Here is a 13138-nt window from a genome sequence, read left to right as displayed (position 1 = left end):
CTGGTGTGAAGGCCTAGTTTTGGACTAGATTGCTTGAGGTGTTAGGCCTGGGAGATTGGGTGGGTGTTGGTGCTTAGGTTAAAGTTGGCCAGGTGGGGACACAGGAGGGGAGGGTTGCCAGGGACACAGTCGGGTGACAGGGTGAGGTTGCCCAGGGCTGTGTGTTGCGGGAATATCTGAGACTTGGAGGATTGACGGGAATACTGATTATTCCACAGGCTGGGATCACGACCACCCTGAACTCCCGCTGCTCGGTCCTGGCTGCGGCAAACTCTGTTTTCGGGCGCTGGGACGATACGAAAGGAGAGGAAAACATAGACTTCATGCCAACCATCCTGTCTCGATTTGACATGATCTTCATCGTGAAGGATGAGCACAATGAGGAGAGAGACATGGTGAGGAATGGGAGGAGCATGGGGGACGTTAGGGTCAGCGGCGAGGTGAATCACTGAGGATTCTGTTTGAAAATGTGGGGAGAGGCTGTGGGGTGAATTGATGAGAATTTGGCTTTGGAATGGATGGGATGCTGGCTGTCATCTACAGATTCTGGAGCACCCCACCCCTCCATTGAGGTGGCTTAGACTGTGAAATTGAAGCTGGACTCAGTAACGGTGAACATGACGACTATCAACAATTACTGCAGTGGGCCGAATGGGTTTTTAATGCTCTGTACAGAAGGAAACTGCTGTTCTTGCCTGGAGTAACCTACACGAGACTCCAGAACCACAGCAATATGGTTGATTCTTAATTTTCTTCAGAAGTGACCTTGAGAGCCACTAGGTTCAAGGGCAGTTAGGGATGGTAATAACCATGTTCTGTGAATAGTTAGGATAAATTTCTGTGGTACCTAGAGTGAATTATGCACCAGCTGATTACCTCGTGATCTGCTCCTTTCAGTTTGTCAGGAGACTCATTCTTTGTATGTTTTTTTTTCTGCGGCAGACTCTGGCCAAACACGTCATGAATGTGCATTTGAGTGCCCTGACCCAGACCCAGGCTGTTGAGGGAGAGATCGAGCTCAGCAAGCTGAAACGATATATCTCGTACTGCCGCACGTATGTGAGAGAGGCGACGGTGCTGCTTTTGGGGGTCACTGGGTTTACCAGGGAGGGGGTGGAACTCCAATTGATGCCTCAGACAGTGGCTCGGAGTTGGGCAAGGCCTGGGGATTGAGCCCCACCCTGGGCAGTATATTTTAGCCTGGAGTTGTGCATATGCCAGCATGACGGGGAGGTGAACTGTGTTGCATTGTGCGGTCAAATAGCCGTCTTGTTTTTGTGTGCTGGCTGGTGGGAGGGGTGGTTGTGTGCTGGGAGAGGGGTTGATGAGGCTGTGTGGCCCCCAGTACAAGCTGTTGGCTCTGCTGGGTGGGTGTTTGGGACTGGGTTTGGTGGGAACACCGAAATGAAGTGCTGGAGAAACTCCTCATCTGGCAGCAACTGTGGAGAGAAAACAGAGTTAACGCTTCCAAGCCAACAGTTCCAACAGAAGCTGTTCTGTTTTTTTATCGTATGTTTCAGATCTCCAGTATCCACAGTTTTATTTTGGGGTGGGGTGGTTCAGGGGTGTTGGTAGGTTTTAGTTTTGGGGCGTAAGGTTTCTGTGTTTATAACCTTCCCACCTCGGGGGTTTATCTCCTGCAGGAAGTGTGGGCCCAGGCTGTCGGCAGAGGCTGCAGAGAAGCTGAAAAACCAGTACATCCTGATGCGGAGTGGGGCACGGGAACACGAGCGAGAGAGTGATCGGAGCAGCAGCATCCCGATCACAGTCAGGTCAGTACCCGTCTCTGTCAGTGTCTGTCGCTCCCTGGGTCGCCGTCCACGCTGCTCCCTGCTCGTGCCGGTTTCCCCCGCCCCTGCCCCTGTATCTGCTGACCCACCTTAGCCTTGGTCGCTCCTCCCCTCTGCAGGCAGCTGGAGGCCATCGTCCGGATTTCCGAGTCACTGGCGAAGATGAAGCTGCAGCCGTTTGCCACGGAGCGTGACGTTGAGGAAGCCCTGCGGCTTTTCCAGGTCTCCACCCTGGACGCAGCGCTGTCAGGAAGTCTGGCCGGTGAGTGAGGAGGTGGGGTGGCAGTTGTTGAGAGGATGGGGTTTGCTGGCCTTGTCGTGTTCCAATGCGCCAGAACTTGGAGAGGTTTTGGGAGGGGGGTCTCCAGTGCCACCCCTTGCTCAGTGGGAGGGGGAGGGCAGGATTGGCTGGCTGTTGCCAGGGGAGCAATAAAGCCTATTTTTTTGGGGGAGATGGGTTTGGAAGGGCTGCCCTGTGATCTCAGGGGCTGGGTCCTCTGTCCTAGTGTTCTGCCGGTATAGGCGTTACAATGGAGAGAGGGAGTCTGCACTCTGGGGCCTTCTGAACCTGTGTTTCTGCCTTCCTGCACCCCGCCCCTGCCCAGGAGCTGAGGGCTTCACCACAGCAGAGGATCAGGAGATGTTGGCTCGTGTTGAGAAGCAGCTAAAGCGTCGCTTTGCCATTGGCTCGCAGGTTTCTGAACACAGCATCGTCCAGGACTTCCTCAAACAGGTGAGTGAATCACTGGGGCTGGCACTGCCAGCAATGGGCCAAATGGCCTCTTGCCTTGCCCCCAACGCCACACTTGCTGGTCCCGGTGTTGAGTGAGAGAGAGGGGCGGCTGATTTGTGGCTGGAGCTCAGCCCCAGGCTGGTCTTGATGGAATGAAATGCCAAAACTTGAAGCAATAAAAATGTAGAGGTCCCATCACCTTTGGCAGTCATGTAGTAAAATAGCAGTAATGGTAGTGTTATGGTTTAAATCCCACTCTGTCTGGTGGTGATACTTGAATTCAATCCACAAACCTGGAATATGAAGCTGACGCAAAAACAGAAACAGCTGGAGAAACTCCGGAGAAACTCCGGAGATTCTGCTAGCGTCTGTGGAGAGAAAGCAGAGTCAATGTTTTGGGTCCAGTGATCTTTCTTCAGAACCAGACCCGAAACTCTGACTCTGCTTTCTCTCCGCAGATGCTGCAGGACCCACAGAGTTTCTCCAGCTATTTCTGTTTTTGTTTCAGCTTCATATTCCAGGTTTGTGGATTTATGAAGCTGAAACAAAAACAGGAGAAACTCTGTGGATCTGGCAGTGTCTGTGGAGAGAAAGCAGAGTCAGAGTTTCGGGACTGGTTCTGAAGAAAGATCACTGGACCCGAAACGTTGACTCTGCTTTCTCTCCACAGACGCTAGCAGAATCCCCTGAGTTTCTCCAGCTGTTTCTGTATTTGTTCCAGATTTCCAGCATCCACAGTTCTTTGAAATGAACTTCATATTCCAAAACAAAACAGTCATGGCGACCATGACAGCTAACAATTGTTTTAACATAGAGCTCCATCTGGTTCACTCATGCCCTTTAGGGAAGTAAATCTGCCACCCCTCACCTGGTCTAGCCTACAGGTGACTCCGGACTCCAAAGCAAATTTCAAAACCTTTCACTGTGGAGGTGAGAACTTGTTTTTCCTCTTGCAGTGTTGTTGGCCTCTGTTTTTTTTTCAGTGGAGGCAGGGTCACCTTGAATATTGTTAAGGTGGCTTACAGAAAGTTCACACACTGATTCCTGGGATGAGGGGGGTTGTCTCACTGGGAAAGTATACACGGCGTTGGGCCTATAACCTCTGGCATTTAGAAGAATGAGGTGTAATCTTCTTGAACTCCATAAGGTCCTGTGGAACTTGACTGGGTGGATACTGAGGTGATGCTCTCCACCATCTCCCCCCCCCCCCACCCCGTGGTGGAGAGTTGAACTGGAGGGAACAAGAGTTTTAATAAATGAGGTGTCCTTTAAAACTGGAAATGGAGAGAATTAATTTGTTAGACGGTCAAGAGTCTTTGTAATTCTCTTCTCAGAGAATGGTGAAGGCTGGGCCATTAAATATTTTTAAGGCAAAGATCAAGTGGATCTTGCCATCGTGATCAACTGTAATCTTATTGAACGGTGGAGCAGACTTGATGGGCTGAATGGCCTGATCCTGATTAATTATATTTCTATGACTTTCTACCTGCCCCCTGAAATGGGCTAGCAAGCTACTCAGTTCTGGGGGAATTAGCGATTTGCAACAAATGCTGACCCAGCAGTGATGCTGCACGCCGCATTTTAAGAATGATGGGAGACAAAAATCAGTTGGTCTCCATTAGAACCAGGCCAAAGGGAAATGAAACCTTGAGCAATGTTGGAGAGCTTTGGGAGCCAAAGTTTCCAGTTGCTCCCACTCCCCATCTCAATTCAAATCACCCTGGAGCCTTTCACTAGCAATTACTCAGTGAAAGCCAGAGAATTGTGTTCATTTTTGATCAGAATAGTTCCAGAAATGAGGTTCTAAATTCCAAAAAAAACTGTCTCTCTTACTGGGCTACTTCAGAAGGCAGTTAAGAATGAGCCACATTGCTGTCGCATGTAGGCCAGACTGGTTAAAAATAGCAGATTTTCTTCCCTAAAGCACATGGAGTGAACTGGATGGGTTTTGGCTTCAGGATTCAGTTGGAGAAGCTGGGCTTGTTCTCCATTTTGAGCACAGGGGATTGAGATGGAGAAGATGTACCAGATTCTGATGTAGTTATGGGTGTCCTTTTTCGATGGGGATAGACTCCAGCTGCTTGGATTCTTTCTTAGAGGAACTAAGAAAGTTGAGATTGAACTGAGGCATTCAGTTAATAAAGGGTGAAGCTTGTAGAGAAATTTTCATTTAGTGAATGGCTGACTAGTGAATGAGTTAAACTTCACTCAGTCTTCAGAAAGACTACACAAAATTTTACTGGACTCTTGGCTGGTGGAGCAGAGATCGTTGCAGCTGTTCAGTAACGTGGGAGAAGTATTTCAATGGGGAAGGTGAGAATGGGACAGTGGTGTTAATTTGTGATTGAGAGGGGGCTTTCGGGAAAAGGTGGGCTGTGATGGGATTAGGTGGTATAAGCATGATGGGCTGATTGGCTGCTTGTATTGTGTCAGTCATGAGTACCCCTCCCCTCATGTGCTCTGTTCTCCATCGCTCCCCCTAACAGAAATATCCAGAACATGCCATCTACAAGGTGCTGCAGCTGATGATGCGTCGAGGTGAGATTCAGCATCGAATGCAACGCAAGGTTCTTTACCGCATCAAGTAATGGTGACTGTAGGGTGAGGCCGGGGCCTCTGTGCAGCTGCCTTGTGCTGTCTGTGTGATGTGGTCCTTTCTGCCCATGTGCCTGCTGTCCCTGCCCTGGGTCCTAGGCCAGGTTACCAAGGTGACATGGTACATAGTTATTGGTAACTGGAGGCTGCAGGTGGAGACAGGCTGGACAAATGGCCTTAGTACAGCCATTGCTTTTGTCCTTTTACTAGTCACTGGATCTTAAAGAACTAAGGAATTTGTGACATGGTGTCTGATGACTCTTCTAATTCCTCAATAAAGTTGTTTGCCGAATAGTTTCTGTTTCTGACTTGTGTGTATGTACTCCTTGTGACTCTTATTCACACAGTGCCAGTCTTCAAGAACATATCCTTTGTTGGCAATGACCTTGAATATCCTGGTGGGGAGATTTGCTAGTGTTATTTGGGAGGCTTTGAACTTGCCTGGTGGGAGGTTGGGATCCTAAACAGTAGTGATAAGCTCAGGCTGGTACAGAAGTTATAAGGCAGTGACTTAATTAGATAAGGCAGACAAGAGCATTGCAGAGAACGAGGGCAGATTGATGAATTAAACTGAATTTATTTTAATGCAAGAGGCCTGATAGGTAAGGCAGATGAACTGAGGGCATGGATGGGAACATGAGACTGGGATGTCAAAGCTATTGCAGAAGTATGGCTGAGGGAGAGACAGGACTGGCAGCTCAATGTTCCGAGGTTTAGATGCTACAGGAAGGGGGATAAGAGAGGAGAGGGAGTGGTGTTTTTGATTTGGGGAAAACATCATGGTAGTACTTAGGATATTCCTGGGGTATTATCCATGGAAGCTAAATGGGTGGAACTGAGAAATAAGTGGGCAGTCACTTTAATGGGATTGCACTATAGCACCCACCCCCCATCAAATATGTAAGGAGATCTTGGATATCTGTAAGAATAAAAGGGTTGTGATGGTAGGTAGGGGATTTTAAACACTAACAGTCCCAGTTTTTAAAGTTAAGGGCTCAGATGGGGATGAATTGTGTGTTAAGAAAATTTTCTTCATCAATGTGTAGATGCACCCAATAGAAAAGGAGCAAAACTCGACCACGTCTTGGGAAATAAGGCAGGGCAAGTGACTGGTGTAAATGGAGGGAGACACCTGAGGACCTGTGACTATAAATAGTGTTGGAGAAGAATAGGTGTGGTCTAAAAATTTGGAACAAGGCCAATTTTGATAATATTAGACAGGAACTTTCAAAGGCTGATTGGGGGAGGCTATGCGTAAGTAAAGGGATGACAGGTAAGTGGGAGGCTTTCAAAAGTGAGAATAACGAGACTTCAGGGCAAGCATGTTCCTGTTTGTGTGAAGGGGAAGGCTGGCACGAGTAGGAACACCAGGTGATTAGAGATGTGGAGGCTCTGGTCAAGAAAAGGGAGGCATATATCAGGTATAGACAGCTGGGATCAAGTGCTTTCCTTAAGTATGGGAGTAGTAGGAAGGGAAATCGGAGGGGGGGGGAGGAGAGAGAGAGCGAAAAAGGGACATGAGAGGACTTTGGCAGATAAGGTTAAGGAGAATATAAAGATTCTCAGACAGCACCTTCTGAACCCACAACCACTTCCATCTAGAAAGACAAAAGGTAGCAGATTTATGGGAACACCACCACCTTCAAGATTCCCCCCCAAGCTACTCACCATCCTGACTTGAAAATATATCGCTGTTCCTTCATCACTGGGTTAAAATCCTGGAATTCCCTCCCTAATAGCATAGTGGGTCAAACCCACAGCTGGTGGATTGCAGCAATTCAAGAAGGCAGTTCACCACCACCTTTCCAGGGGCAACTAGGGATGGGCAAGAAATGCTGGCCAGCCAGCGATGCCCACATCCCACAAATGAATACAAAAGAAAGAGTTTCTGCCAGTACATTAAGGGAAAAAGAGTAACTAGGGAGAGAAAAGGACCCCTTAAAGGTCAATGACGCTGTCTATGTGTGGAACCACAGATGATGGATGGGATACTAAAATATTTTGCGTTGGTTTTACTTTGGAGAAAGACATGGAAGCTAATGAAACAAATAGTGATGGTCTTTAAAAGAGTTGGCATTACAGAAGGGGAGGTGCTGGAAGTATTTAAAAACACAAAGGTGGATAAATCCCTGGGACCTGATCAAGTATATCGCACAACATCATGGAAATCTAGGGAAGAAATCGTCAGGCCCCAAGCAGAGATTTGTACCATTGACAGCCACGGGTAAAGTGCCCGTAGCTAGGAGGGTGGGGAATGTTGTGCAATTATTTAAGGAAGGCCCCAAAGAAAAGCCAGGGGAATACAGACTGGTGAGCCTGACGTCAGTGGTAAGTAAATTGCTGGAGGGGATTCTGACAGGATCTGCATGCATTTGGAAAGGCAAGGGCTGACTAGGGATAGCTTTGTGCATGAGAAGTTCTGTCTCTCAAACTTTGGAATGTTTTGAAGAACCAACAAAAAGATCGATGAAGGCTGAACGGAAGATGTTGTCTACGTAGACTTTAGTAAGGCCTTCGACAAAGTTCCACATGGTTGACTGGTTAGTAAGATTAGATCACATGGGATCCAGGGAGAGCTAGCAAATTGGATACAGAATTGGCTTAATGTTAGGAGAGGGTAGTTGGTAGAGGGTTGGTGGGCTGTCAAGCAATGATAATTTTAACAGCAACCCCTTCAATAAACTAAGAAGGGGCTACAAACAAGACACATTTGACAGAAGTGTGAAATACTGTCTCCTCCGGACCATGCACGTGGTCTGGCACCCTGTAAATTTGCTTAGTCACACCATCAACCCATAGAGATTGCACCTCCCTCCTGTCCAAAATGGTGCTGGGAGGATGTCCCTGAGACGGCTCAGATTGAGGGGCACCATGTCACGGGGGAGGGTCCACGGCACAGCCAAGTTCTGGACGCTCAGGGATCTGTTTGTCTGGAAGCTCACCACCCACCTGAGCCAATCAAGCGCACGTGAGGTGTTGGGACCGAGCACCTTATCCAATAGGCTCTGGATGACAATTAACAGGTCCAGGCTGTGGGCCGAAGAGGGGCTCATTGTTCCTGACTGTCTGCCCCTCTTTTTGCAGTTATGTCCATGCTGAGGTGTTCCGGAGAGACAGCACACAGTCCTCACCAGCACGGTAGAGGCCTTTCAACATTGCTGGGCGCCGCGGAGGGGCTGAGTGCATTATCAACCTGGACAATGATATTCTGATTAGTTAATTGTTTCTGAAGTATATGTTTCCATTTTGCCTTTTGAGTTTGCCTTTGTTTTTGGTTTGGTGCCCTGGGAAGAGGGCTGTATTGTTTCCCCTTTATTCTGATTTTGGACTCCTTGGAAGAGCCAAAGGGGCTTTTATATTAGCCCCCTACTGTCCCCGTCTCAAATGTGTTTGATGGGGATTGGTGTGAGGGGAATTTTATCTTTAGTTGAAATTAGCTGGGGAACCTCCTCTGGATTTTAAACTGTTGTTGTCTCTGACCCAGGACTGTTCGATGGGGATGGAACAGGGAGGATTTATTTATTTGTTTTCTTTGACTTGCTTGAATTTATTTGTGTTTCACTTGGTGCCATCCTAGTCCTCGAGTGTTGGGGGCGGTTTGGCTTTTTCTGTTTACACCTTTTTTTTAACCTAATAGAGGGTTGCTGTTCACACTGGAGACCTGTGACCAGCAGAGTGCCACAAGGATCAGTGCTGGATCCGGTATTGTTTATCATTTATATAAACAATTTGAATGAGAATATAGGAGGCATGGTTCGTAAATTTGTGGGTGACACTAAAATTGGTGGTATGCTGGACAGTGAAGAAAGTTATCTATGAGTACAATGGGATCTCGATCAACTGCCAGTAGATCGAAGAATGGCAGATGGAATTTAATTTAGATAAATGTGAGGGGTTGCATTTCAGTAAGACAAACCAGGGCAGGACTTACACAGTTAATGGCAGGGCCCTGGGATGGGTTGTTGAACAGAAAGACCTAGGGATGCAGGTACATAGTTGCTTTAAAGTGGCATCACAGGTAGACAGGGTTGTGAAGAAGGTGTTTGGCAAGTTTGCCTTCATTGGTCAAAGCAATGAATATAGGAGTTGGGACATCATGTTGTGGCTATACAAGACATTGGCCAGGTCACTTTGGGAGTACTGCATACAATTTTGGTTGCCCTGCTAAGGAAGGATGTTATTGAATATGAAAGGGTGCAGAAACAATTTACAAGGCTGTTACTGGGACTGGAGGTTTTGAGCTATAGGGAAAGGCTGGATAGGTTGGGACTTTATTCCTTGGAGCGTAGGAGGCTGAGGGGTGACCTTATAGAGGTCTATAAAATCATGAGGAACATGGATAAGGTGAAAAGCCAAGGTCTTTTCCGCAGGGTAGGGGTGTCCAAAACTAAAGGGCATAGAAGGTGAGAGGGGAAAGATTTAAAAGGGACCTGAGGGGCAACTTTATCATGCAGAGGGTCGTGCATTTATGGAATGAGCTGCCAGAGGAAATGGTAGATGGGAGTACAATTACACCATCTAAAAGACATTTGGAGAGGTTTGTGGATAAGAAAGGTTTAGAGGGATAAGGGCTAAATGTCAGCAGATGAGACTAGTTAAGTTTCAGAAACCTGGTCAGCATGGATGGGTTGGATTGAAAGGTCTGTTTCTGTGCTGTATGACTCAGACTGGACTCTTTGACACATGAGAAATTCAACTGTTGAAGCCATCAGAACTGAGCTTGCTTCTGACCTCCTGCCAAAAGTCGCATATGACAGCAGGAAAGAATTTATCCAACTGAGGAGAGTCCTCCACCTGGTGGAGACTGTCCTAACATGATTCACTGTTCACTCCTGTTCCAGTGTTCTGTCAGGGGGTGTAGTTCTTAAGGGTCTTCCTTATTGTTATTTGGAACATGTGCCTGCTGTTTCACTGCTGACCCTGTTTTCTTTCTGATATTCGTAGAATTCCATTCTAGAATCTCCTCTTTTGGAAGTAAACAACATGAGCTGACACCCCCTTCTGGGGAGCCCTCACCCTTAGCTCTGCCCTTCACCCTGGTGCTCTGTGTGCAGTGAGTAAGTGAGTTTCTCCCAAAGGGGCCAGGACAATGCTGGAGCACTTGCAGAAGATTGACCGGCTGACGGTGGCAGTGGACGAAGTGTTTTACACGTGGACCGTCCGCGGCTGCGAGAGGCTCAAAGCCATGCCCTCGATCAAGCTGCTACTGAAGTGTTTCCAATGTTTGTTTGCCTTCTTGGGGAGGGGCCTGGGCTTCAGGGTGCTGGCTGCTTACTGGGCCCGCCTGACCGACTGTGTCAATGAGCGGGTGGCAGAATTCGAGGCTGTAGCCCAGCTTGATCTGAAGATGCCGCTGGGAGTCTGGGACGTGTGCAGGTAATGAGGACTTTGGGGGCTGCGGGAAGCTTGTAATGTGTGTTGTTGCTCGCTCCCTTGTTTGAGTCCCACTTTGGACCAAAAACTAAAAGCTTGGCCATTAACTCTTCCCTGGTGCATCCTTTGTGGCAATGCCTCTATCCATCTATGCTCTACCCATCTATGCTCTATCCAACTGCCAACCAATCAGCACTGGCTTCTCATGTGGTATAAATTGTTGTTCCCTTTGAGATTTGGTATTCTTGCGATTCTATCTTAATCAGTGCAAAACTAAAAATGTCACTTTGAGCACTGCACACGGTTCTGGATTCTGTGTTCCAAAATGGATACAGAAACAGTGGAGGGATGTAAAGGCACCCTTCCAGGACTAAGTAGTTGTATCTCTCAGATGCTGAGGTGCTTTCCAATGAATGAGTAAACTGCTTGGTGACCTAAAATTAAAGTTATGGCACAATTTGATGTGGTGTGTGTGTGTGTGTGTGTGTGATTAAATCCACATAATGACAAATAAATCTAGTCACTCATTCAACAGAAACGTATTTACCCAAACGGTGAATCAGTATGTGATAAACATGACAAGATGAAGTAATTGGGGTCAATAGTAACAATTAGAAAAACTAGGTTCATACATAAAGGATGGGAGGATATTTTGATAAGTGCAATGAGGGAGATTGTATGAGGCTTTAACACCAATATGTGTCACTTGAGCCAAAAGGCCTGTTTCTGTGCAGCTGTCAAATATCTTGACAATATCTAGCACAAAGCTGATTGGCCATCCTCTCCATCACCTTAAATAACAGACCCTCGGAAACAAGAGCAGAATTTGGCCTTCTGGCCCCTCGAGCCTGCTTCCCATTTGAATAAGATTGTGGTTTTCCTGCTTGCCCTCATGGGAGCATTACCAAAACTATGTGACACCCTGAATTACCATTCCTTCATTGCAGCTGGATCACTATTGCTGGGACGTCCTACTTAACAGCATGGTGGGTACAGCTACACACATAGACTGGAGCAGCTCAGTGCCATCTTCTCGAGGGTATTCCGGCATGGGCAGTGAATGCTGGTCTTACTCACAATTCCTGTATTCTCAGAATGGGTTTATTCTGTGAGTATTGAGGAGAAAAGATGAGTTAACGATTTTCACGGAGGGCCAAATGACGACCTCCTGTTCCTAGTCTCTGAGTTTCTGGGATTCCTGGAGAGCTTTGTTTATGAAGTCAGGTCAGAGTCTGCTGCATTCTCCTGAAAGTATCTTTTCATCTTGTTGAGACACTTGCTGCACTGGTGACTGAGCAGGTTTCTGGACACGAGGATGGAGAGAGGTACTTGAAATTGGGTTGGCAGTGGGGGGTAAGGGCTGTGGGGTACTGCCTTGTCTCTCTTGCCCCTCTTTTAGCGCTGCCTTCACTCGGTCCAATATTGTTAGATTTTGCTGGCAGCCAGCATTTAATTCCCTAGTAATCCAAAGCCCCAGCCTAATTTGGGGACGTGGATCTGAATCCTACCACAGCAGCTGACAGAATTTAAATTCAATAAAAAAAAATACTTGGAGCTGAAAACCAGTCTCCATAATGGTGACTGTAAAATAATTGTCGTAAAAACCCATCTGGTTCACTAATGTCCTTTAGGGAAGGAAATCTGCCATCCTTACCTAGTCTGGCCTTCATGTGATTCCAATTAGTAATCGTTGTCCTGGTCACCATCAATTCTAGATTCATCAACTAAATTTAAATTCCACTCACTGCCATGGGATTTGAACCCAAGTTCCCAGAACATTAATTAGGGATTTTCGAAAACTAGTCCAGTTACCATCTTACCATCTTTCCTTAGTGTGGTGTTGCTAATGAAAATCTAGGAGTCTGGTGAGTATAGTTAAAACATTACCTTTTGTTGTTTATGTAAATAAAAGTTAAAAATGTTTAACTGAGGCTTCATCTTGCCACCAGGCTGCCAGAGAGTGAGATTTCAGTCATGCTACATGGCACAGCATCACTTCCTGTGATGATGACGTATGGGTACCCAGTTTTGCATGTTGCACAGTAACCGCTTACACTACTCCCACATGTCCGCTCTTTGTTTTAGGACCAAGTACAGTTACCACCAGAACCTGCAGAATCAGACTCTGTCTCTCCGATGGCAGCTAAGCAACCACCTGGAACAGGAGCTGGCCCAAGCCATGATCCTCAGGAAGTATCGCAACCATCTACTGGATGTGCTGGAGTGGGCCAATCAGATTGCAGAGAAACAAAGGTGCAGCGCAATTGGCCGATTTGTGAGATGGTTGTATGTTGTTGCTCCCAGTTATGTCCTGTGTAATTCTTGACCCTGTAACTCATCCTCCCCTCCTTCATGCCCTGCTGAGTGTGCTTCTTCCGGTCTGGGCTTTGTGGTAGTGAAGCTGAGCAAGCGTATTATATCCAGCTCCAGAGGGAGCTGGGGCTCTGGCTATTCTCCTCATCCTCCCTCATCTAGTCTGAACTGTCCTCTCTCTAACTGACTCATAGACACAAAGGAGGGGACGAGTGTTTGTGGGGCCCAGAGTACAGGGTAGGTGGCATCGTTCCAGATTACAAAGGAACCCCATCAAATACTGAGATAACAAGCTGTAGAGCTGGATGAACACAGCAGGCCAAGCAGCATCAGA

At 47.2% G+C, this 13138-nt stretch overlaps 1 protein-coding gene across 1 annotated transcript; it reads left to right on the top strand.

The window, feature by feature from the left end:
- The first annotated feature begins 215 nt into the window (after nt 1-215).
- LOC125487165 (DNA replication licensing factor mcm5-A-like) lies at nt 216-5412 on the top strand. Its single transcript, XM_048617578.1, has 6 exons — nt 216-395; nt 943-1055; nt 1644-1772; nt 1910-2052; nt 2396-2523; nt 5010-5412. The coding sequence occupies exons 1-6, from the start codon at nt 324-326 to the stop codon at nt 5109-5111; spliced, it is 687 nt and encodes a 228-aa protein (XP_048473535.1). The 5' UTR covers nt 216-323; the 3' UTR covers nt 5112-5412.
- Nucleotides 5413-13138: the final 7726 nt, after the last annotated feature.

This window comes from Rhincodon typus, chromosome 37 (genome assembly GCF_021869965.1).
Source record: "Rhincodon typus isolate 14 chromosome 37, sRhiTyp1.1, whole genome shotgun sequence".
NCBI lineage: Eukaryota > Metazoa > Chordata > Chondrichthyes > Orectolobiformes > Rhincodontidae > Rhincodon > Rhincodon typus.
This window is presented reverse-complemented; position numbering and strand designations above follow the sequence as displayed.